This window comes from Pocillopora damicornis, chromosome 5 (genome assembly GCF_964200805.1).
Source record: "Pocillopora damicornis chromosome 5, jaPocDami1.2, whole genome shotgun sequence".
NCBI lineage: Eukaryota > Metazoa > Cnidaria > Anthozoa > Scleractinia > Pocilloporidae > Pocillopora > Pocillopora damicornis.
The window spans coordinates 16,660,247-16,686,561 of NC_142674.1; the positions used below are offsets into that span (position 1 = coordinate 16,660,247).

A 26,315-nucleotide genomic window follows, 5' to 3' on the forward strand; every position below is an offset into this window, starting at 1 on the left:
CACTACTCATTTTTATTTCATACTTAGTCTTGCTGTAAGTTGAGCTCAATCCAACTAAATTTATTTTTTCTCCGAGTGGTGTTTTCAGAAATTTGAATTTATAAATATAAAATTGAATTTCATGGACTTTCTGCACCGTTTTTCACTTGTGATATTATATTTAGTGAAGCAAAAGAATGTTGCTGAACATATCAAGGAATTCTTTGCAATAAAGTCTTTAAATAAAGGTTTTAGTAATCACTATGCAATGTTTGACTGATAAGTCACTGAGCTATGTTATGATTAATAATAGAGTAGTAATACTTACAATGGTTCTTATCAGTTAAATTTTTATCATTAATGAATCATTTTAAAGTTTTTCCCAATCAATAAAACTATTGGCACCTTTATTAAGGCAACATAGCGAATTTCTGAAATGCAGAAAATTAGGTAACTCTAAGAATAGACCGTGTTGTTCTAAATGGTGCGCATGGAACTTTCATACGTTAAAATTTAGATAAAGCGGTAGTTAGAAAAATATATTAGTTCATAAGCTTTTGAATTCAAGACTAACAATATTTTCTTTTATCATTATTACTCTCTATTTTCCAAAATGAAATTAATCTCCAGGCTGTAAGTACCCACCATTTTATTTATTTACGCGAATCACAGACATTCTAACGTTTGTACATGCCAAAAATGTTTTGAAGTCAGCTGTAATCATAAAATACTAATTCTGCTTCTTTATTTCCTTTTTCTCCCTCAATCTTACCGGATATATCAAGGGGGTAAGCGGTTTCTACGTTAATCATCAAAACGAACTTAGATCGGTAACACTTTTTACTCAGGCGCTCCGTAGTAGGGTCGGTTCATTTTCAAATCGCTGTCAAGAATGTAAGGAACAAGTGTGAGTGCAAGTATTTCACATCAAGCGTTCAAGAACTACTAGAAAAATATGTGAAGTTACTCTGCTGTGTGGAAGTGATAACTCTTCCACATACCTTCCACACGTTTTTAACTTGCCTTATGTAATTCATACATGAGCAATAAATAATGGTAATAGGACTGAGTGGAGTCCAATTCGGTCTGTAATCATACGAGTTATTATCAGAATCGGAAGACCGCGCAGCGGGAGTCGGATTTGTTAATTACGAGTATGATTATAGATAGAATTGGACGACTTGAACTCCTGTTTTCAATTAGTCAGAACGATGACAAAATTTGATAGGGAAAATAAGCATCAGTTGTACGTTGTCATTAAAAAAACAACAATTAACTCGGCGAAATGCGCGACAACATCGCTTATTGTCCACTTACACAGGCATGACGTGCCCACTGAGCTGTTAGTGCTTAGATCGGACTGGCGATAACCAATCACGTTCGAGAATTTTGTTATGGTGTTAATTAGAGTGAAAATTGTGTGTAGATAGTGATCAGAACTCCCCGTTACGAGCGCCTGAGTACACGCCCAAATGCGTTTAGTGGAGTAACTCCCTTTTAGTGGTCGAGGAAATGGGACTGATAAGAACTGTGTCACTTGAATCGGGACAACACTGGGTGGAGATGGTATTAAGATAAACTTTTTGGAAATGGGATCAGTATATTCCCCATCCTGACACTAAATTAATTGTAAATTACTATCAGCCTTTATTTCTGGTATTCCGCAAATGGTAGCTCGTCGTTCCTAAGACCTCCAAAAACATTCTTTAAATTTCTCCCATAATGATTATTCTAGATACACTTTCGACCCCCTGGACATCAAGGAATAATACAATTTTTAATGCAAGCACTTTGATTCCTTAAAAGTTCGTAGGCATACAATAGGACGCTACGAGTAGTTAGATTATCCTTTAGGTCAGTTTCATCAAACTATTCGCTTAGTGGAGTCCTTCGCTTAGTTTAGTACCTCTTTCGCATTAATTAGCCTCCTTGGGAAATTCTTCTTCTTACAGCTCGCCTAAATGCTAGTCGTGTTGATAAATACATGCTAGATTCTCTTTAAGGACTACTCGATAATGATATCTTTTCCCTTCTTTGTTGTAAGTGTACTCAGCATGTCATAAAATATTAAAATTGTTTTAGTTTGCACAATGACTAATCCAAAAAGTGTCCTTTGGCAGCAGCTTTTTTTTTTGGTGGGCAAAATACAATCAAATGACCACATTTTTTTTATTTTGGTTTTTTTGTTAACGGTTGAATTATGGATTCGTTTTCTCAAGCGACAGTGACAATTGACGACCTGCTTGTGCACCTCGTTGCGTGTTGCTAGTGTCTTTGTTATTGTTATGGTTCTGAATCAGGCGAAAATATTAAGCAAGCAATAATATAAAATATATTCTTAAGCAAAGAGTAACTTGTCAAAATATTTCTCCTCATCTATTCCCCCTTTTAAATCTGCGTTGGACTACAGAACGTAAGTAAATAAAGTATTTCTCTTTTTCCCCTACTTTTGAGTCTCACTGTCTAAGAAGTCCGGGTTAATATTCGACCACAAGCGTTATCTTATAGACAGCACAATTTGAATCCAGGCCTGGTGTGGGAGAAGGACCAGTTTGGATACAGAATTGATTCATTTGATCTTTATGATCAATATCCGTTTGACTGACTCAAACGCATTTCAGCCTTCTCTGCAATAAAATTATGTTGAGCCCTTTGGGATGAATCCAATGAGTTGGATTAAATGTCAAGGCGTTTTATTTCATTTTTGTGCATGCAAAGTTAGTAAAACTTGATATTCGTCATTTTTTTTTCTCGAAGTGGGTGGTACAGTCTAAGATTCCAAGACGATTTCATTCTCCTTTTCCTCGTATTTTGAATATATATTTGAAGGAATTATTTCTGCCTTAGTTTGTTTGTTTTTTTGGTTGTTTTGTTTATTTATTCATTCTTTTTGTCTCCTTTCCTGTATTTTCATCTACACGATGGAATGATTAGGAAGGCGTAAGTGCCAGTTTTCTTTTATATGTTTTTATCAATGTTTGTATAATTTCGAAGTCAAGCTGATGTCCAGTCTTAAGATGCTTTGTACAAAATAAGCTATCTAAACTCGACGGTTCGTCATGTTTCTCCTTTATTTCTCGAGGTGGGTGGTACAGTCTGATGCGTTCAAGAAGATTTCACTCTCGCTTTTTCTCGGATTTTGAATAAATTGGTAGGAATCCCGTTTCAGTTAGTTTACTGTTTTTCTATTTATCTATTCTTTTTTTCTTATTCCTGTACAACTATGAATATGATGGACACACCTGTCGTAGGTAAGTTCAAACTTTCTTTTCTTTGCTTTTGACATAGTGTCACTATAAATTCAAAGTCGAGTTTAGGTCCAGTCTTTTGCTGCTTTGTACACCTTTTTTTTTTTACTGATTTGTATATCTCTTTTCTGTTTCGTGTGTACGAAGAAACTCAAACTGGACGGTTCGTAATGTTTCTCTTTTAATTCTCGAAGAGTAAGACGTGAAGCTAGATGTTTATCGAAGTTGTGCGGCTCATAATCTGATTTAAATTCGAAAATGAAATAGTAAAATATAGGCTGTGTTCTTTATGAAGACGATCTTTCAACTTTGTATAAACAGTTTTACGTGGTCCTCCACACTCTATTTCTTTACCCCGCTTATCAAGTTTTGGATAAGTACTACGCCAAATGCGAGAATGCCTGACTATTCGGTCGGACTGAGTTAAGCTGTATCAAAGCGAGGCTACTTAGTCCTGGGGTTTTTTAAGAATGTGGTACTTATGCGTGGTTGTCTATCTAATTCGTCTATTTACGCTATGCCGACGAGTTTTTGTGTTCCTTAGTCCAACAATAGGCAGGAAAATCAACATGCAGGTGGTTCTCGTGAGATGAAAGGTCCTTTCGAGGAACCATTCCATATTTTTCTATCAGAGCAAAATTTGGAAAACTGCTTTTGTCATTTTGTAATGAAAAAGCCAGAACTTGATTTGGTTCATATGGATTTCCTTCCTACCCTTAATCCTCCATATATTTTCAAGGGAGTGGTATCTTAAGACGAAAGAAAGGTCACGGTTTGTCATCGGAGTGAAAGCACCATTTAGATGAACAACTATTGTTTTTTTTCCTGCCGATGTTGTCACTGCGACTATCTGGTAGTGAATTGATCTGCTTTAGTGAAGGTATTTAGATCTCCAGGGTCAAGAGGTCCGCGATCTGACTTGGTACTATTACCCTGAAGTCGGGTGGGCTGGGGTCGTTTTCCAGTTTCTGTAAAGCTGTTTATACAGCTGCCTCGGTCGAAAAGTTTGTCAACAGTTCCATAGAGCCCGAAACGCATCATTGTGCTTAGTTTGGAGACAATTTTTTAATTGCGGCAACAGTCACCGCAGGATCATTGCAAAATGGACTCTTGCAAGATCTGTATTTTGAAAGGAAAATGGCAGAGTTCAGTGAGCTCTGGGAAATAAATAATGGTAATGGGACTAAGTACAATTAAATAAGAAAGAATAGTTCCCATGTGGTACTAATAAACCTCGCCTCAAAGGAACGAAATTCAATTCCCGGTTTTTCATTGATATCTGGGTTTTATTAATTAAATTTAGTCGTCGCTTCGCTTTTTTACTTTCCATACTTTGTTTCTTTTTCCTTTTTATTTTATTGAAGCTACCACTTCCCAATTATTATCGTGCATGTTGTGATAAAAAACACATAAATAGTGAGATATATCTTCTCCGTGTTGCATTTGATAATTCTATGTTATAAACTAATTGTAGTTCTTGCCTTAGAGTGTTTACTTTCTTGATTGGTTTTTTATCATTTTCTTTTTAATCTGCTGCATTGGCCCTCACCTGTCAAATCAGGGTGTAAGTAACGTTTTCGCTGTGTAATAATCTTCTCTTGTCATTAGCAAAGATAATGGTTAATGTTTAAGTAAATCGGTGTTCATGGTTTCTATTACATTTAACTTGCTCAAAACCAGTGGAATATATAGATTGACACCGCTCAACAAGTGAAACGAGGCATAAGATTTGCCTACCTGTTCGTAACTGATAATTGAGTTTCATTGATTACTTGCAGCTTGTAGTTGATTAAAATCCATCGCATCCTGTTAGTGTGAGAGAGACTCGTTAAAAGTGCATTTTTCGAGCTGATTTTAACTTTTTACCCCAGGGATTTATTGTGGGGGCTTTATATCGCAGGGATGCGCCGGAAGTGCGAACCACTCTGTATTCCTTAATAACTTAGTGACCCTCACAAACTGTGAAAGTTTGAAAGAAATCGGTAAGATGGCATGTGTCACGCCTGCCTGGTCTTCTCGTGGACAGAGGCTCTTTCTGAAGAACCATTTCATATTTTTATTTCAGAGCACTATGATTCGCAAACGATATAGCGCCCCTACCTTTTTTTATGTTATTTGAATCGAACTCTTTGAGTAAAATCCAAGGAAGTTTCATTTCCATTAACCACGGCTTGTGTTAGCCCTGTTACTCCCTAAGGATATGGCCGAAAATTTCCCGCGCTTTCTGCTTTTGTGCTTCTTGTCGATCAGATCGTGTTTCTTCAATGTTATTGCTGCTATAGTGAAAGTATTTAGATCTCCAGGGTCAAGAGGTCCGCGATCTGACCTGGTACTAGTACCTTGAAGTCGAGTTGGCTGGGGTCGTTTTCCAGTTTCTGTAAAGCTGTTTATACAGCTGCCTCGATCGAAAAGTTTGTCAACAGTTCCATAGACCAGGAAACGTATCATTGTGCTTAGTTTGGAGCCAATTTCTTAATTGTGGCAACAGTCACCGCAGGATCATTGCAAAATGGACTCTTGCAAGATCTGTATTTTGAAAGGAAAATGGCAGAGTTCAGTGAGCCCTAGGAAATAAATAATGCTATTGGGACTAAGTACGATGAAATTAGAAAGAATAGTTCCCATGTGGTACTAATACACCTCGCCTTAAAGGAACGAAATTCAATTCCCGGTTTTTCATTGATATCTGGGTTTTATTAATTGAATTTAGTTCGTTCCCTTGCTTTTTTACTTTCAATCTTTTGTTTCTTCTTCCTTTTTATTTGATTGAAGCTACCACTTCCCAATTATTATCGTGCATGTTGTGATAAAAAACACATAAATAGTGAGATATATCTTCTTCATGTTGCATTTGATAATTCTGTTATAAACTAAACGTAGTTTTTGCTTTAGAGTGTTTACTTTCTTGATTGGTTTTTATCATTTTCTTTTTAATCTGCTGCATTGGCCCTCACTTGTCAAATCAGGGAGTAAGTAACGTTTTCGTTGTGTAATAATTTTCTCTTGTCATTAGTAAAGATAATGGTTAATTTTTAAGTAAATCGGTGTTCATGGTTTCTATTACATTTAACTTGCTCGAAACAAGTGGAATATCTAGATTGACACCGCTCAACAAGTGAAACGAGGCGAGAGATTTGCCTGCCTGTTCGTAACTGAGAATTGAGTTTCATTGATTACTTGTAGATGTAAAATCCATGGCATTCTGTCAGTGTGAGAGAGACTGGTTAAAAGTGCATTTTTCGAGCTGATTTTAGCCTTTTACCCCAGGGATTTATTGTGCGGGCTTTTATATCGCAGGGATGAGCCGCAAGTCCGAACCACTCTGTATGCCTGAATAACTTAGTGACCCTCACAAACTGTAAAAGTTTGAGAAAAATTGGTAAGATGGCATGTGTCACGCCTGCCTGGTCTTCACGTGGACAGACTTAAAGAAGCTCTTTCTGAAGAACCATTTCATATTTTTCTTTCAGAGCACTATGATTTGCAAACGATACAGCGCGCTCTCCCTTTTTCATGTTCTTTTAATTAAAATATTCAAGTAAAATCCGAATAAGTTTCATTTTCATCAACCACGGCTTTTGCCAGCCCTGTTACTCCCTAACGATATGGCCGAAAATTTTCCGCGCTTTCTGCTTTTGTGCTTCTTGTCGATCAGATCGTGTTCTTTCAATGTTATTCAACTCCTATCTTGATGCATTGGCCCACTCTGTCACTGAGGTGGTCGGTTTTTCTTTTCTCAAAAATTTGGCAAACTGCTGTTGTCATTTTGTAAGGAAAAAGCCAGAACTTGATTTGGTGGATTCTAATTCGGTCCGTAATCATACGAGTGATTATCAAACTAGGACGAACGCGCGCAGTCCCATTTGTAAATTATGACGATGATTTTAGACAGAATCAGGCGAAACGAAGTCTTGTTACCAAATAATTATAACTATTACAATTTTTTTTCTCTTTAGTTTGTTTTATTTCATTTTCTAATTCCCTCACTTTTTTTCTGTTTCTTTTCCCTTTCATTTGGGCAACTTTTAAAAATTAGGCTGTATGTAACATTTCTGTTACAGTTTGAACCCTTATTGGGGATAAGTTTTATCTACTTGGTAGATCTCAAAATAGCCGATGGGACTTTCCAATGAAAAATAAAAGAATGCTTCCCATATGGTACTAGTATACCTCGCTTTAAAGGGCCGAAATTCAATTCACTATTTTTCATCGATATCTGGGTTTTACTAATTAAATTTAGTCTTTGTTTCGCTTTTTTACCTTCCACCTTCTGTTTCTTTTTATTTAATTGAGGGTACCACGCCCCGATTATTAAAGAGCACTTTGCGATACAAAACACATAAATAGTGAGATATATCTTTTTCGTGTTGCATTTGATAATTCTTTGTTATAAACTAATTGTAGTTTTTGTCTTAAAGCGTTTACTTTCTTAATTAGTTTTCTTCTTTTTCCTTTTAATCTGGTGCATTGGCCCCCACTTGTAAAATCAGTTAGTAAGTAACGTTTTCGTTGTCTAATAGTTTTATCTTGTCATTGATAAAGATAATGGTAAACGTCTAAGTAAATTGGTATAAATTAAATGGTTTCTCTTACATTTAAATTACGCGAGACAAGTGGAATATCTAGATTGACACTGCTCAACAAGTGAAACGAGGCACGAGATTTGCCTGGCTGTTCGTGGTTGATAATCGAGTTTTATTGACTGTTTGTAGTTTTTGGTTGATACATACTTTAGTGCCTTTACTTTCTTTAATATTTTTTTCTTCACTCTCGTTTTGATCTGGTGCATTATCCCCCATTTAACAATTCAGAAAGAAAGTAATGTTTTGGTTGCTTAAGTGCCGCTTTCGCTAAGAGTGGTCCTCTCGACTTCCCGTCGGGAAAAAAATTTCTTTTACTTTTTTCCCATGAAAAGGGTTTAGAACACATGTTTGAAAAATAGTTCAGTAGTTCTCCAATTCTTTTTTTTTTTTTTGCGTCGCCACAAGCCAAAAATGATTTTTGGCTAGTACACCCGTGTGGACAGCGATCGAATTTCACAGATTTTGTCCAGCGCACAGCGACTGCAATAATATAGCTCACGCAATTCTATCTTGCGACAAGTTACAAGGTGCCTTCAATCAGTTCACAGAGAAAGTATGGAAACTTCAGCTGAAATATTTTTCATACAAGCGTGATCAGAGGAGAGCCTTCTCTTCGACCGTTATTTGCATATCAAAATTCACCAAATTGCACGAAAGAATTCTCAAAATGCAGGCGTTAATTGGGCTAAAAAAAGCATATCAGTATACACTAACGAGGTCACCGATTGCCACAAACCCACGGGTTTAACTGTAGCTTACATTCACCAAAGTCTTAAAGACAACTCAAATCCACGTGTTTGCTTAATTGCGCTCTTGTGAATGATCGTTTGCATAATTCTGAAACTCGACCAAGATCTCCTTTTGACCGTTCAAACTTTGTTTTGTTTATCCTCTTCGTTGAGGATTTCAGGTTTTCATAACAACTGAATGGAGAATAGATGCCGAGTTGTCTTAAAACGTTGCGTAAACGTGATCGGTCGTAACGCTTGCGCGCTTGCGTGACTTACAAAGTTGACAAAGGTGATCGGAAGGCGCCTTCGCGATAATTTTCGTTGAAATATCTGGTCATGAACTACGCACAGTGTGGAGAAGATCAAAATTAAAGAATAAAGTTTGGCACTCTAGTCATTAGAGACATATCGCGTCGCTTAAAAGGGCCCATAAATAAGTTGAGATACGTTACAGTGTTATTTACCAAAACAACACGCATACACTTAGAAAGAATTCTTGCAGTATCTCCCGAGATTTTGCACACGCGATGAACTAGCCCTCCTTTCTACAATGTATTGCGTGACGTGGTCGTGCAATTTTTCCCTTGTTATATGACTTACATCGCGGAACCAAAATTAGTTAATGTAACGCATTGGAATCGAAAGTTATTAAAATGGACCGAAGAATTTTACATTTTACTGAAAATCTTATCTTTTAAAATGTTTACTTGATTCATGAGAAGCAAAGATTGTTGTGGCCGCGGGTATTTCAGCCCTGATTTCTATTCCGGAATACCGAGACGTCGTATCGAGTCATTTGAAGTACTACAAGCTATCCAGCGAAATCCTCGAGTACAAGTTAAGTTTGTTTTGGTCCGGTCATTTTGGTCCCGATATGGAAAAAAATAAAACAGTTATCGAAATAATTCTTAATAAAGAAACCACAACTTTTAGTTTGCAAGACATGTTTCGACATTATTATGTCATCTTCAGTTGTAAATGCGTTTTTTAACGGTTGTACATTTGAATTTATATGAAATCACGTTACAAATTACGTCATATTGTTTACGGTACGATTTGAATATTAAATAAGAAAAAACGTGACATAGCACGCGCTAGATGGGGAAAGAAGGAGAAAAGAAGAATAATGATAATAATAAGAAAAATTATCATGATAACAGAATCAAAAGGAAAGAGACAGCTCTAGATGCTTCAATTGCTGATTAAGGATGGGTTTGTCCCACTTAATATGCAATGCCTCTTTGATCTTAATTTCGTATTTCGAAGCGGCAGAATCTAAAATGGTGAAACATTCTGTACCACAAGAGTCGAGACAGGCCTTTGATGATTGTAGGTGCTTGTAAATGTGTGAAGTTTTTCCAGACAAGAGGTGCTCACGAACCCGTGTACAGATGTGGCGAGTGGTCTCACCAATATAACTGGCATTACAGCCAGCACACGAAAATTTATAAACGACACGCGAACGTAGACCTGGTGGTACTGAATCTTTCACACTGAACAAGTTTCTGAGCTTAAACGTATTGAAGACTAACTTAATATCTAAATCAGGTTTACAATAACGTTTCAGTAGTTGCCTTAACTTGGTTTGAGCGATGTCAGAAAACCGCCCAACATAAGGAAGTTTAAAATAATGCGAAGAAGGTTTTCCGGAGTTTAATGTGGCGTTATGCGTGGGAGAAGGATTATAGCTCTTGGCCAGATGCCTGGAGATAATCCTGTCTATGACGCTGGAAGGGAAACAATTTTTCCGTAGCAAGAAAATAAGTTTTTGTACATCCTTGTGGAAACCAACCCAGGAATTATTGATCTTATATACTCTGTCAACCAAAGTTCTTATTAAACCTAATTTGTACATCATAGGAGTGAAGCTAAAATAATTCGTCAGAAGACCAGTAAACGTCTTCTTGCGGTAGACGCTAGTAATTATGGATGGATTACTGTTGTCAATCAATATGTCTAAGAACGATAATTTCTCATTAATTTCCTTTTCCATTGTGAAGCGAATACTAGGGTGTCTGGTGTTTAAATAATCAAAGAACAATACCGCGTCCTTCTCATTATTGAACAAACAGAAGGTGTCATCGACATAGCGTCTGTAGAAAACAACTTCAGATAATGAATAGTTGTCTAACCAGGTTTTTTCATGATGTCCCATAAAGAGATTTGCAAGTACTGGAGCAAGTGGGGACCCCATGGCAACTCCATCTATCTGATCGTAAAACACTCCCTCAAACAGAAAACCGGTTTCAGTTGTCGCAAAGGCAAAAAGCCTTCTTAGGTCAGCGGCGTTTATCTTAAGACCAGGGTTACCTTGATAAATATACCTAATCGCAATATCTATGCACTCATCGAGAGGTATACTAGTGAATAAGCTCTCGACATCGAAAGATACCATGAATTTCCCTGAGGTAGATAATTGGTTGATTTCATGTACAAAAGAGAACGTGTCGCGGACGTTGTATTCGTGTGGGACATGTGGCTCGAGAAGATTACAAAGGAATTTAGATAAATTGTAATTGTAGGTACCTATTGAAGATACTATTGGTCGAAAGGGAGGTGTTTCGTTAGGTCGTCTAGCCTTGTGCATCTTAGGTAGCCCATAAAACCTGGCTGGTTGAGAACCAACTGGGTAGATTCTCTCATAGGTATTTTTGTCTAAGTGGCCCTTACGTTTAAGTGTTCTCAAAAAACGTTGTAATTTACCTTCCCTTTGTAATGTTGGATCGTTATCATTAACCTTAAACTTGGAAGTGTCACTGATAATAGATAAAATACCCTGTTCGTAGGCTTTCCTGTCCATGACAACCCAACATGTCCTCCTCACCTAAATTATCTGATATCAATAATTGCTAATATGCACTAAATTATCAGATATATATAATCTACACGACGTGTGTAGCACTGGTACCTAGTAAATGATCGGTCACCTTTCTCCCAAAATGGCGGCTTCCAATATGGAAATCAGGATGGAAACTGATGAATATTCAGAAGGTATTTGCATTTTCATGCGAACAAGTTTTGCTTTAATTTGTTTTGGCCTTCTTTTCCAGTCTTCTTAGATGTGTGTTATGTGTCTTATGCACTTGTACAGGCGTAAATGTGGACGTTGAGAGAGAGGACTCTCGAAGTGGTAGCCACAAAAAAAGGAAGATAGGCAAGGTTAGTATTTTCGAACAGTCTGTAGATGCTTGACTGATCCTATTATTTTTATTTCCATTTTCGAAAGCTTGTATTTTTCCTTATGTGGCCTATAATTTGCCGCTTCATTCTTGTATGCCTTGATCTTGTTCTTTGTTAAGCTTAAGGCAGTTAAGCATAGATGCCAACCTGACCAACCTAAAATCGTTAAAACCCGGGAGATCTCTGTCTTTTCGACTCCAAATATAAGTTATTGGATTAAGAAAAGTAGAGGTCCGTTGATTCTACAACAAAAAAGCCACAAAAAAGCATTGAATATCGTCCAAAGATGTTCAAAGAGCGGCGAAAATAAGTTTCGAAATTCGTAGGTCAATGGTAGGTAAAACATTTAATTCTTTCTTCATACACAGGCACAGCCTGCTTTATACATGTCCGGGAGATTTGGTCACCCGTACCTTAGATCGGGAAAGTTTACATAGATGTATAAGCTGAAATCATACCTCAATTGTTTTACCTACCATTGACCTACGAATTTCGAAACTTATTTTTAACTTATACTACAGATTAAACGGATTTGTTTGTTCACCAAATAATGCACCAGTCATTTGAAGCTCCCTGTCCCCCCTCCTTGGGCATGAGCGGGGTAAAGGGAGACTTTCCCTTCAGATTGCATTCACTCCATTTTGGTCCCCTGTTAGGCGGGGAATGCCAATTATATTGACTCACTCGACTGATCAGATCATTCTGCGATTATTGAAACGACATTTCGCTAACCGAGGTGGCCTCCCCTATAAGCCTGGTGGTTTCTTAGAGGTCTCCTCACCTACATACAACTGTTATCATTGTACTTTTATTTAAATAATGGCTAATAAATGATTATGATTATGATGATGATGAAATACGGCAAATTATAATGCTTTGCAAAGTTTCTTTTTGAAATGTATCGATGAAGGCTATTATAACAAGAGAAATTTTCAAAGTCGGTTCATTAAAGGTAGGCAGATTTCAATGATATTGCATTCATAATTATGATTGACTCATTGCATCTCTTATCTCAGAAGACTTGATTGTCTATGACCTATTTGATATTATGATTAAGCTGAAAATTAATATGCAATTTTTTTGGGGCCGTCTGGATTCATGTCTTATCTTTTTCAAATAGTGGTCTTATTCCTTGTCTATTGTGGGGCCTTTACAAGTATATTGCTAGCTCCACTGAAATCAGCATGTTCATTTGATCCCTTGTTTATAATACGCTTGACTATAACAAGTTTCCTTTTACAAGGGAGTACCATGTGTGTGGAACATATGTGGGTGGGGGAGTTCACCATTCAATTTTTCTCCCATGGACCAGGGACTTCACTGTCGGTACTCTGGCTTCACTTGCTTTCACTTGCATCAAAAGTGAATGTCTTGCTCATGCCTGAGGGGGGTGGTGGGTTGCAGGGGTTTCAAATGACTGGTGCACAACATACTTCATTCGAACTAAAGCCCAAAGAGTTTAAGCCGGTACAGAATTTGTGTGTTATTTTGGGGTACTCAAAAAAAGTCGGTAGGGAGGTTGTCGTTTATCTTTTTCCTCCATATCCTTTGGGAAGGCTATTGTTATAGTTTGATTATGACTGTTATTCGTGCACTCAACTTTTTTTTGGAATAAAGCATATTGAAATTGATCCAAACGAAGACCATATGCTTGCAATGTAAACTCAAAGCTCATATATTTACAAACAAAACTATGATATCATACATATTTATAATATGAATTTAAAATGAACTTACCTTCGAAGATTTTGATGAAACCTTCTAGGCTCTTTTCTTGCAGCCACCAAACCACAATATCTAAATTATTTGGGCCCCCGAAAATCATCAATGTCGTACCGTACTGTGCCATGGCTTTTTTGTGTTTATTTTCTTTCATGTGGAATGTGAATTTATGTGGGTGGTGGTGGGCCATGTCTATTTTCCAATGGGTTAAAAAGTTATCTGCATTGTTTATTTAGGGCTAATCTTTTTTATGATTAATAAAGCAGGTTTGTGTTTTAAAAAAGGTAACGATATATAATTCTTTGTTTACGAGTGAATTGTCAAATGCCCCACCCCAGACAGCTCGTTATGGTGGGGACCTACAACTTGTCTAAAACCCGTCTAAAACCCAAATTCCTGGGGGGTGTTCATTGAAATTGACAGAGCCATAAGTCTCAAGCAATTTTCTTTATCTACAAATGAAAAAGGGTCATGTCTTGAATTTCCATTAATAATGTGAGAAAGAATGAAGCAGCTACTATGTTTCCAATCTGTTTTTACTCTTCAGTTACCTTTAAGCTTAGTTATGCTATTATTTTGTTTTATAATATACAAAAACCATAAATATACTTTGAGTTTTATTTTCCTGCTTTCAGAAGTACTTGGTAGTATATTTATACATTAAAAATCATTTCATTAGCATAACTTTTAAGTTTAATAGGAAGAAAGTGTTATAAAGCAAGCAAAATGATATAATAACTTCATCAGTCATTATCAGTGGCTAATTACCTCTGAGAGTGCAGACAATCATTATAAAAGTTGTTTTCATCAAAGAATTTGGAGCAATGAAGATAACTACCATGATCCCCCACGGGCTGTTCTCACAGGGGTAATTGCCAATTTGCATTATTGAGCCTTCATTTAACACCTATATTAAGTCCTAAAAACTTAATTTTGAGAACATCTGTCATTCAAACCGGTTGCCAGAAATAGTATTTACTCCCCCTCTATACTTCATCCCCATCTCACAAAGTGTTCTTGTAAGGCCAACTTGCCTAAATAGCCTAACTGGCCCATAGCTCCAGCACTTAACTCCGGTTTCTGTAGCATTAAGTGGCTGAGAGTTTTGCTACTCCCCTGGGTGGGATTCTAGTCCATCTCAGCTTACTTCCCAGCAGTAAATTCATCAGTACCCATTTATATACCTGGGTGGAGAGAGGCACTATGAAAGTAATGTGTCTTGCCTAAGAACACAACGCAGTGCCCCAGTCGAGGCTTTAACCCGGATAGCTCGATCCGGAGTCCAGCGCACTAACCATTATACTGAATCACCATTGCGATTATGATATAGTCATTATGTTTAAAAGAAAGCACCTTAATGGTGTCTCGATCTCAACATATGGCACTCTTGGGCTTGGGGAAGCCTTTGTCTCAGGAGAAGGAGTAATGGGGACCACATTTAAGGATATGTTTGAGGCCTTCTGTGAGGAATATGGTGATTACCTTAAGATTTATTCCTTGTCATGATTTATCACTTTGAAACTAAGAATGATTAAATATCTAAATTGCAAAATAGAGGTCTCATTTTTGTAAAGAAATTAATATAAAGTAGACACTATTATGAAAGACACCATAAAAATCAATATGTACAGAAACGTTGCTCTTTCCTTTTAATACAGAATTAGCATGATGTCATTTTCGTGCAGAATGATACCAATTAATTGACCAGTTTTTATTGTTTCATATTGTTAAAGGAAATTGAAAGTTACGTATTCATTTTACAAGTGCAATAAAATATTTTCAATATTTTTATCAGATCTATCTTCAAGGCTTTCCTTCAGTTTGTTAGAGTTTGAAAATTGCCCATGCATGCTGATTTGCTTCTCATATTGTACATTTATTTATCATTTGTATCATAGTAAGCTTTATTTGTAGTGCCATTATAGTATAAGCTAATTTTTTTTGTGATTGCCATTATTTATTAATCGCAGGGCTATCAAAGTATGCTAGTAGATGGGATTCAAAAGTCATAAAAAAGTTTTTGCGGGGGGGGGGAGGGGTGAAACCAGTTGCTTATAGGTTTTTTAACCAAAATAATTAATCACTCTGAATCGTGTTCAGTTGTATTTTAATGAATTTGTCTTTCCAGGAAAGAAGAGTGATGTTGCAAGTGAAGTCAGAGCACCACCACTCAATGGTATGACATATATATATATATACACACATATATAACCTTAACTAACATGATATTAATTACTTATACTAATACTTACATGTACTACAGTAATATAACTTTCACTCTACTACTAACTACTATTTAAGATTGTTAGTAGTAGAGTCAGTAAAAGTTATATTACTGTAGTACATGTAAGTATTAGTATAAGTAATTTTAGTGTCACAATTGATAGCTTCATATTCTCTGCTAAGCTATATAGCACACCACCTAATTAATCTATCACAAAGAGTAGAGTATGAATTCCCAGGGGTGTAGTCTGGCCTTTCTTAGTTTTTCTCAAGGCTGGGGTAAGAAATGCTAGGAGATATGAACTACAATGAAGCTGCTCTAAAATCTGATGGTATTCACTTCCCTTTACGACGATATATGTAAATTACACGATATTCTCTTCACCATCTGATTCCAAACACATTGAAATACATGATCACACACATTTATTTTGTTTTTTAGAAAATTTTAACATGCTGCTTAAGTTGTTAGGTTTAAACCAAAACTTCTTAAAGCACTTGCTGTACCTTCTGCAAATGTTACTATTCTGACATAACTCCACAATGCATTCATACATGTTCTGACTATTTCCTTTTGGTAGAATTATACTTACAAATGCACTAATGCCATTGGTGTGTAGTGGCTGGAGGTTGTCTGCAATTGGAGGGCATTTTTTTCTGATGCTTTTTATGCTTGTTTCAATATTAAATTTTTTTAAATTATTCGTGCTCATACCCTGTGGCAATAATTTTTTAAAAAATATATGGTTTAATTGCTTTCAGTCTGATTTTTTCAGTTATCAATACATCACATTATTATTATAATTAACAAAATAACAATGTTTTATTTAGTAAGCAGTCTATTGCTCCAGATTAATTTTTAATTTGGATCTAATTTATTCTCTTTCTGGAATAAATGTATATTTCTTATCAGATGATCGTTTTGACCACCCTGCTTCTCAGCCAAGAGTGGGCGAATGTGCACATGTTGAAGGCACAACCTCCCATGCACCAACAACTGGTATGATTTATTATTATAGCTGTAAGGCTATTGTCAAATGATGGGCATAAATTGTGGTTTGAAAATGGCCATGTATTAGATTCATTCAGCGTTTAAACAAAATGTACTCAGAGACTGCGGTGGAATGCCTCATTATGAAAGCTCTGGCAATTGACTAATTTCAGACCATGGTCATTAATGAATGTGCATTATCAAGAGAAGAACTTGACATACCTTGTGTTTCTCACCTTATTTACCAGCTAACAATGTTCCTGACTCGCTGGATCGTCAGGCAAGAGGGAGCACAACTGAGGGAACAACGTCTCAGCCATTATCACATGGTATGGACACTGTTTATAAATATATGTGTTTCTGCATATTTATAAACTATGTATCATGCAGTACAAAACCCAACAACTAATTTAACCTGATGCCATTCAATTCCAAATGACATTCAGATGAAAGGCTATCGTCAAGTGCTGTGCTACCTCTGCTTAAAAATTCAATTTGGCCTGTTAAAAGTTAGAAAGGAAAATCGAGGTGATGCTACTTTTGACCCTCTCGTCGATGATGATTTTAATACACTATTTATTAGAATGAGATGTTATACTATTTTAAGAATGGCTGCCTGTCAGGATCGAGAATTGTCCGTCAACGACCATTTTGGTGAATTGCTCATATTTTGCTCAAAGATACCCTTTGATAAACTATTTTCAAAAATCATGTTTTTAAGTTTCAGCGATTATTAAATTTTCATAAATTTGCGAAAATCTGAAAACGCGGTTTTCAGGCTTCCGGAGCTCAGGCTCCGCATGACGCACAATCAAAAATTAACTGCAAAAACCAAGCCCCGTTTAAGGATGAAAATGGAATCAATCAACACCAAACTTCACACGATTTTAGGACAGCTGTTCTCATTCAATTCTAGTGAGTGATTTTTTTTGGGCACATCGATTTTGGGATTACTTAAGCCCTTGAAAGAACATCCTCACAGACCGCGTAAAATGGCAGCGAAAAACGGGTGATATTTCACGCGAAAAAAATGTACCTGGTACCACATATTTTAGATTTTCAACAACATATTCGTGAAATATTGCTATTTTCCATTCACTGTGGAAAGTGTGATGCTCGGAATCGCATTGCTTCCCTTCGAAAATGGCAGAAGTGTTTGTGACTTGAGCGAGCAAAATGATGCAAAGTGTGTAAACAAACAACAAGGTCATTTAATCAGATCGAGTTGCTAAATCTCCAAATTAAATCCGGCCTCTGCTGTGTCGGTTTGTAGCTCGAAAAATGTAAAGTGACAAGTAAATTATTCCGTAAGATATTTGAAAAGGTTCTACAAAATATTTTTTGGCTAAAAATCTGCAAGTGAAGTACATATTACATTAGCACCAACTCACATTCAAGTAATGCAAAAGATACATTCGAGAGAAGCTACTTAGTAGATTAGTACTTGATTCCATGCTGATAAATTAGATATTTTTTTATCTTTTACTTTGAGAACTCATTTTCTGTAGGTTTAAATACATGGAAAGGCGACTTTTGACCTTCAAAGTAATTAAATGCAAGGCGACGGTTCTTGTTATCCTAGTGATTATAAATGTCACGCAACGTAACGCCATTGGAAACGTGTAGAGGGTGCTGAAACATACCTGCGTAGAAACCGCAAATGAAATAATTATGTCGTTAAATTATAGAAAGAAATCCCGCATTTCAAAATGAGCGGAAAGAAATGTAGGTTGAATACTCTCACGTCTGTCAGTTTGCATGTGTCGGCTACCAGATGAGTAAACTTCATTACCGATGTGAAGACCAGAAAAGGAAAGTGAGGGTCAATATTGGCATGATTAAAAGAAAAACAGAACAAAACGAAAGAACTTCTAATTACTCTACGAGCTTTATAAATGAGATAACTAGTAACTGACGATTAGGAACGAGTCACCGTTAATTCGTTTCTTCCTCACTTTTCTATTCTGCTGAACTAAAGAGAAAGTCAGCATCACGATGACTTTTGGCAAGTACATTTGCTGACAATCTCTTTTAGTAGAGCCAAGTACGGGGCCTTTTTACGCATGTGCTTTGATGGTATATGGTTTGCACATCGTCTGGCGTTTCTTCGATGGTATCCAGAGAAATCACTCGTACACCTTCCAAACCGCCATGGGATAGCAGAGCTTCCTTCAGGTCGCTGGCGGTGCAGACATCGTGGCCTTCATTAATAAACGCCCTAATGTGGCCTTTACAGCTCGCAGCTAGTCGATCTGCAGCCCCTTTCCCGCCTTGCGGGTCGCTGAAATCAACGCGGACTATCTTCACTCCGGTGTTCGCTGAAATTTCTTGGCACTTCGTTAACGTGCGGGAGGAGTGGTAACAGCCGGCTTTATCTTGCCTGAAGTAGGCCTTGTTGATTTCAGGATACTCTTGCTTCAATGTGGCTAGAACATGTTGCATAATCGCGGTAACAGCAGAACTTCCTTGGGTACAGGACTGAATCACATGGATAAAGGCTTGCCACTGTAGCACACCCTCTATTCGTCTGTATGCCACAGATATGTGCCAAGAAATACCCCGCTCACCAAACCAGTCTGTCTGTGACTCGCGATATCTCTGAGGAAAGAACTTCATGGCCCAGTCATTTACAATGAATACTGTTCCAGAATTAAGGGCATCGATGACGTCCAAACGAGCCTGATCTTGATGGGTCGACCTCAGCAAATGGTACTTCCATGACTGGATGGCAAGCGTGGCAGAGCTAACGAGAAACAAAGCTTCGTCTTTGTCTTCTTCTGTGGTAAAAGATGCTTCATCGACCGCAGTAGATGTGTCGTTCAGGGTCGAATGCAAGCTTTCACATTGGTCACAGAGCTCGTCATGGTTGTGTTTGCATTGCTGCCGCAGGTCAGAATCTTCGGTGTCACTCAGAGCAAATACACTGCAATGACTTGCAACGGGAGAAGAAGAGATCACGTGAACCTGAGTGAAAATAGGAAACACAGCTTGACACAAAGCATGGATTACCATGTTACTGCAACATTAACGACAAAAAATATATGCAATATGTATGCTTCATGCTATCTAAATCGAATAACCTCAATAATCTGAGAAGATAAAATCTATTACAAAGCATAATTTATACTGATAAAAAACGAATACCAAGAGCAAAAACCGACGTATATTTCCCAGTCAGGGTGGACCTGTCATTGGAACGGTGCTATACTTCCATCCATTTGCGAAATAAGATCACCCTGCTTGAAAAACATAATCCAATTTTCTTGGAACTCTTGACACTTTCGGTTGCTTACCTTGAAATCACCCTTCAGGTAGAATTTGGCCACCTTTAATGATTTCACGTATCGCACTTGCCACTCCTTTCCAAGACCAAGCTCCCCCAATTGAAGAACCAAGCCTTCTAGTTCATCGAACGCACGCGCCCCGTCTGCTGCAAAATAGTCAAGGCCTTGGAGAGACTTTCTGGTCGAGCCCTTGCATTCATTTAAAACACGCAGCATCGTCCGCTCGCTGAACGCCTCAAATCCAGTCTCTTTGCAGTACTGGGTATACTGACGCACTATCCTTTGCGGTATCATGGTGCGAATAACATTGGGTACTTCAACCAGTTGTCCAGAGGAGAGCTTCAGTGTTTTTTGTCCAAATAGCAGATCTTGCACCAAATGGGGGCTTGTTATATAAGATAAGAAGTGATCCAGTTGTCTTGAGTCGACTCTTACCTTTGATGAAGGCTGGGGGGTCACTGAAGCGCCGCTTCCGTGCTGAAGACGATGCAGATTAGCTATGGTAAAACGATATCTACTTAAGCCAGGTATGAATCTCGAGATATCATTATAATTGGAAACACCACACATCATCGAAAGAATTTGCCGTCTTGTGTCCCACCCATGGGCTTTGTCATATGCCTCAGCTAAGACCTGGAGGTAGCATTTGGAAGTTTCGGAGAGTTCGTCCAGCCCGAGTGCTTCGTTCATGGCAGGATAAGAGACGACTGCTTGCCAAAGAGAACCTGCACAACTGGGTGTTAGGTCGTGGAGCACAGAAGAAAAAAATCTCTGCGGTTCGTCTAGTATACCGAAGCTTAGTGCTGTCACTGGCCTTTTCCCACTCAACCCAAGGTTGAGAGACAGGTTCAATGTTTTTGGACACCAGATACTCGTTCAACTTTTCACGGGAATTTGGCTTTGAGGTGATGCTCTCTTCACTCGTTGAGGAGACGAGGCTTGCAGTATCGGGACTGAGAAACGTCTCATCATCCTTCAACCCCTGGGATGATATTTCCAGAAACATCAAGTCCGTCTCTAGACCATCAGAAGATGACTCACTGCCTGCACTTGATTCCTCTCCTGGACGGTCTGTTTCCATCTCATGAACCTACGAAAAGGTTTGCTCTATAAGCATCAAATCTCTAAAACCGATTTCTTTGTATATGTTTGTAGGGAATCAGTTTCGGGTAATAAAAAATCTCAGCAGCACCAGGTACTGTTGCGATACATCAAGAAAACAAACAAATGTGGGACAGGAATTAGCCTACCAAAGTGCGGCATAGCACCCCTCCCCTTTCCCACCCCTCAAATAAAAAAAAGTGACCGAAAAGCAGTGAGTTTACTGGTCAACGAAGGAGCCGTGTCCCAGATTAACAACTGTGTTTGTCACGCTGTGTTTGTGTTTGTCACGTGTTTTTTCTTCCTCGATTTTTTTTCCAATTTCTATGCTCTTCTAAAAATGACTATTTTCCTTTTAAAAAACAAGATTGAGATCATCAATTCATATTTGAAGCTTACCATTGTCTGTTGTTCAGGTATCTGCACCACTCGACAGCTCGAGGCTCTTTAGGGGTAGACACAGTACTTGCTCCAGCGCCCTCCGCCGGCGTCTGTTCACCTGCAACTTGCCTGCAGATAAACTCATCGCATCGCCTAAAAATTGCTTTTATTAAAAAAAAGCAAAGTAAATAACTCATATCAACTACTATTTCTAGGTATAAAGTAATCAATCTGTCATCAATCAATGGATTATCAGCTACTCAGACGAGAAAAAAACGTTGGCAATATAAATTGCAAAGTTTCCTCACAAATATAAAATTTGCTAGCTTGAGAAAGTTGAAACTTATAGTGCTTTTTTTGTGTGTAAGGTATTACAAATAAACGTGAGAAAAAGCAATTTCATGAGAACATTTATCAACAGAAGCAATTCAACTTACGCGACCCAACTGAAACTAAGGTGTTGGTGTTGCAAAAAATATACATCGATTTTCGGCTATCCACACGGTTGCTTCCTTTGGCACTTGAGGACTTATGTGTCGCTAGATCCTTTGGAATTGCACAAAGGGTTTTCCTAGTCCTCCAACGTATGCCAAAGTCTGCCCTATGGCGTGGGCAAATAGTCAGGGTAAGATGCTTTTGCTCAAATGAGAAAACACCAGTAAAAAATATAACACCAATTAAATCTGTTGCAGCACTCATTCATAAGCACAATGAAGTTACCTGAAAACACACAAAATCAATATTTACCGGCTCTGGCTAATAGCAGCTTCATTTCAGTTCTAGAACCTTCATCTGCACTCAGTCCAAGAGTCGATAGATGTCCAGTTACATCTTTCGTGCAATCCTCGAGTGTAATGCATTCCACCTGACAAGGATAATCAGGAGATCGCCCGCAAGGGGTCACCTTACCAACTAGCGTGATATAGCTACAGAGAGCCATAAAATGACAAGAAATAATAACTTCTGATGAGAGCACGTATGAAAGCTCAAGACTCGTCCGTGAAATAACTTTCCTTAGATCTGTCACGAAATTTCAACCATTTGCGCAAGAGCTTCGTGGGCAGTGATGACGTGACAGGCTTTACCACGAGAGAAAATTGTGTTTGAATTACAGCATCTTAGTCAAGATGGTGCGAGATGTTGGAAGCTCAATGAGATTGAAGTATAATAGTGTTATCGTGTAGTTATCAGACCTTGAGTAAAGTTTTTGTTTTCAGTCTGGTATATTTCATGATGACAGCCCATTTAGGGTCTCATGTGGTGCGGCCAGTGTTTGTTGGGACCGGATGTCGGTTAATTATGATAAATAGGAACAATTCGCGTTAATACACTGAACTGCTTGGAAAGAATGCTGTTCTCCTTCTGTATTCGCTGGAATTCTTGATTTATATATACATATATATCTAAAACAAACTAAAACAAAGCCCTTGCAGCTGAAATGTTTAAGAGTCATTCAACAGACTGATCAATTGTCACAATTTTCGTAATCGTAATACTTGTAATGGTGATCGATGAAATGACTGTAAGAACATTTTCGACGGTGATTTTATTTTCTCTCAGCTCTCACACAACTCTGAATGTACGACTTCACTATAACTCAATATTTTGTGGAATACAAGTCAAATATTTCCGGAATTAAAGTTTATTCTAAAACCTTTTTCCACCAGGGAAGGAATGATAAGATTAGCGTTCGTTTACACAACACACATCATTTTGCTCGCTCTGGACACAAACATTTGTGGTATTTTCGAAGGGAAGCGGTCCGATTCAAAGCATCAAAGTTTACTCAGGAAATAAATAGTATCATTATATTACGAATATCAAGTTAAAAAATTTAAAAATGAGGTATCAGGTACACTTTTATCGCGTTAAATTTAACCTATTTTTTGCTCTCATATCAAGCGCTATTTGAGGGTGTTGCTAAGAAGACTTAAAATTCTCAGTATCAATGTGTACAGAAAAATTAACATAGTGAAAATGGATGGGAAGGCTTTTTCTTATATCGTGTGAAGTTTGGTGTTAATTGAATTCATTTTAAGCCTTCAACGGAGCTTGGTTTTTGCAGTGAATTTTGGACAATTTGATAGGCGGAAAACCGCACTTAAACCGCGTTTTCAAATTTTCGCCAATTTCTAAAAATTTAATAATCGTCGGAACTTTTAAACTTGATTTTTGGAAATAGTTTACCAAAGGGTATCGTTGGGCAAAATATGAGCAATTCACCAAAATGGTCGTTGACGGACGATTCTCGATCCTAACAGGCAGCCATTCTTAAATGTCCCCCTGAAATAAATATCACTGAGTTGTATTTTACCAGCCATAAATGCCATTCCTGATATGCCTTGTTAGCAGGATTGTGAGACAGTGGCAACCTCCCCGGAAAACGGTACCACAAAGTAATATCGTGGTTAAATCCTGTCACAGTGTATTTATATCTCGTGTGATAAATCATGAAGTTATGAAGCCGAACTTTCGAGACAACCAATTCATTTCCATTTAGGAAAAAAAAAGAAAAAGTTTTTGAAAATGATTTGATGCAATAACCTTTGGATTACTACGTGAAGTACGTCATTATGGCAAAGGCAAGTTTGTAATCGATGGGCATAATCATTTGTATACTTCGATCGTCGGTACGCTGTAATAACGAACTAGTAACAAATCTAGGCCTCACTTCTCAAGTGCCAAAATGTATGTATTATTTTGACGCTATAAACGTTCAAAATTACTGCGTATTTTTTTCCGTTACTTTGTATCATTTCTTTCTTTGTAGGGTCTGGACTGCCCGACGAGACGTCGGTTGGCAGCCCTCAGCCAACTGTGGTTTTTTACCGAGAGAATACAAAAAATGTGGCAGTGGGCTACCTTTGTCCCCAGCGGCACACCCTTCATGGCAAGCCTGTACCACAAGGCTTTAATGTGGTGCAGGTAACTTGGGTGGCTAACCAGGAAGGAGGAGTGGCTGCACCTATCGTATTGGGAGATGAAGAAGAAAACAGTCAATTATCGCCCGGGCGCTTCTTTGCTTTGCCAAGGGCACAGCTTGCGAAGATAATAGTCGTCGACGGAGGAAATCAAGCAGCCTCTACGGCGACGACAAGTCTCACGCTTTGTTAAAATGAAAGTTAAAACTGCCAACGTTTTCTTAACTTCTCGTGATTTTTTTAGTTAGGTTAGTTGGCGTATGTGATCTGATTGGATATGGAGGAATTGCTCACCGTTCGATTATTAACCGTCACATGTGCGTGCTTTTCTACAGAAACAGGACACCTTGTCCTTCTGCATGACGACATGTCGAAACTTTTTTCCATCTTTATAATAATGATTTGTGTGTGGTAGGGGATCACTTTTTTTGTTCCTTTTTAAATTGGGGGTGTTTTGCTGTAATGTGGCTACAATGGTTTCCTTGTGTTCACTGAATGAACTTGTAATTAGCTGTCAAGTACTAAAGAAGCTTGCCTTATTTGCTGTGTTACTTCGAAGAATATTCTTCTGAGGTTTACCTTTCTTCCTTTCACCCCTACCTTTAAACAGTTAAATTTGTAGAAGTGCTTTGTATATAAATTGAATTAAGGCCTTGCGTTTTATGCTACTAAGAACATCAACTCCAATTTACAGCAATATATGTTACCAACAATACATTAATTTCGGCGCTGTTATGGTTGAAATGAAATATTTCTTAGATTAATTCCTTTTATACCAGCTTGTAGAAAAAATTATGGAAGTGCACAAGCAAAGTGTGAAGTTTCTTGTAGCTTATCTTTTTTTCTCGGAAGAAAAAAAATGAAGTACTGTCCTTCAGACAATGAACCAACCTACAGTAGGACTGTTGACTAACCGTTTCGTAAGATTGCCCGTATTCCGTATGCTGTATTCTCAGACATTTCCGTTGAATTACATATAGTGAATTACGGTTAGATCGCTCCATGGTTAGATCGCTTCAAGTCAGATCGCTCCATACCGAAGTCAGATCGCTCCACTCGAAAGTTAGTTCGCTCCATCAAATAAGTTACTTCGCTCCATACATAAGTTAATTCGCTCCATACATAAGTTACTTCGCTCCATACATAAGTTACTTCGCTCCACACATAAGTTACTTCGCTCCATGAAGAAAACTAACGTGAAAGGTTGATAAAAGACAGAAGGATAAGGGAAAAGAAAAGAAAGAGTATTGTAACGCGACTAAAGTAACTTTCGAGTGGAGCGATCTGACATCGGTATGGAGCGATCTGACTTGGAACGATCTAACCATGGAGCGATCTAACCGGATACCCATATAGTGTGTGTTATGATCAAATACTGGACCTTGTTCGCATAGACATTTTTATTAAAATCACATTGTTTTAGGACACTTAGCATGAAATGAAAAGGCAACACCTTTCCGAAATTTACCAATTTTTGGGCTTTGACGACATGTCCCTCGTGATATTACAAGGTCCAACGAGCGCTGTAGAATTCTAGAATATTGTGAAAATATATTGAGCAATGTCTCGCAACATAATTTGGATACCCAGAATTGGTAAATCCTTTGCTGTCTTTCAGGCATCACCTACAGTGAACGGCAAGCGCCCTATTTTTGTAATGGGCAGTTCAAGACGAAACATTGCCGTTGCGTGTAGATTCATCAGAACCAAAGTGAAAATCGAGTTATGTGAACGAGATCTAATATGTATCTATAACACACCCAATATGCAAAAATTTGACGACAAACCGTGGAAATCAATTGATATTTCTCACAACAATAAAGATGTAATTTGAAAAGAGATATCTATCCCAAAGGCGTCCATTTGTCCAACATAACGCACCCAATAATGAACTACACTGGGGACCAATTGCCGAAAGCAGGTGGGATAGCCCTATTGCTAGGGTTACCCTAACAAGAGGGTTACCCTGGC

At 37.8% G+C, this 26,315-nt stretch overlaps 3 protein-coding genes, 1 long non-coding RNA gene and 1 pseudogene across 4 annotated transcripts; 2 read left to right on the plus strand and 3 right to left on the minus strand.

Annotated features, from left to right (window-relative positions):
- LOC149045662 (DDB1- and CUL4-associated factor 1-like) overlaps window positions 1–26,315 on the minus strand; it is a 413,926-nt pseudogene that overhangs the window by 101,003 nt on the left and 286,608 nt on the right.
- LOC149045667 (uncharacterized) lies at window positions 9,675–11,342 on the minus strand. Its single transcript, XM_089206787.1, has one exon. It carries the CDS (start codon window positions 11,339–11,341, stop codon window positions 9,704–9,706), a length of 1,638 nt encoding a protein of 545 aa, XP_089062913.1. The 5' UTR covers window position 11,342; the 3' UTR covers window positions 9,675–9,703.
- LOC149045668 (uncharacterized) lies at window positions 11,379–12,255 on the plus strand. The gene is made up of 3 exons (XR_016186677.1): window positions 11,379–11,532; window positions 11,633–11,700; window positions 12,090–12,255. It is a non-coding gene; the product is annotated as an uncharacterized LOC149045668 (long non-coding RNA).
- LOC149045669 (uncharacterized) lies at window positions 13,798–24,883 on the plus strand. Its single transcript, XM_089206655.1, has 6 exons — window positions 13,798–14,917; window positions 15,572–15,619; window positions 16,580–16,666; window positions 16,906–16,986; window positions 23,741–23,808; window positions 24,194–24,883. Exons 1-5 carry the CDS (start codon window positions 14,779–14,781, stop codon window positions 23,770–23,772), a joined length of 387 nt encoding a protein of 128 aa, XP_089062781.1. The 5' UTR covers window positions 13,798–14,778; the 3' UTR covers window positions 23,773–23,808; window positions 24,194–24,883.
- On the minus strand, window positions 17,260–23,698 carry LOC149045670 (uncharacterized). The gene is made up of 4 exons (XM_089206641.1): window positions 21,861–23,698; window positions 21,442–21,586; window positions 19,951–21,031; window positions 17,260–19,621 (listed from the first exon to the last, which is right to left on the minus strand). The coding sequence occupies exons 3-4, from the start codon at window positions 20,629–20,631 to the stop codon at window positions 18,689–18,691; spliced, it is 1,614 nt and encodes a 537-aa protein (XP_089062767.1). The 5' UTR covers window positions 20,632–21,031; window positions 21,442–21,586; window positions 21,861–23,698; the 3' UTR covers window positions 17,260–18,688.

Bases quoted from the DNA above. Each gene is read 5' to 3' on its own strand.
- LOC149045667 (XM_089206787.1), bottom strand. From the start codon at position 11,341: ATGGACAGGAAAGCCTACGAACAGGGTATTTTATCTATTATCAGTGAC.
- LOC149045669 (XM_089206655.1), top strand. From the start codon at position 14,779: ATGTTTAAAAGAAAGCACCTTAATGGTGTCTCGATCTCAACATATGGC. The intron at 14,918-15,571 runs GTGATTACCTTA...TTGTCTTTCCAG, and splicing joins GGCCTTCTGTGAGGAATATG to GAAAGAAGAGTGATGTTGCA. The intron at 15,620-16,579 runs GTATGACATATA...ATTTCTTATCAG, and splicing joins CAGAGCACCACCACTCAATG to ATGATCGTTTTGACCACCCT.
- LOC149045670 (XM_089206641.1), bottom strand. From the start codon at position 20,631: ATGAACGAAGCACTCGGGCTGGACGAACTCTCCGAAACTTCCAAATGC. The intron at 19,622-19,950 runs GTAAGCAACCGA...ATTTTCACTCAG, and splicing joins ACCTGAAGGGTGATTTCAAG to GTTCACGTGATCTCTTCTTC.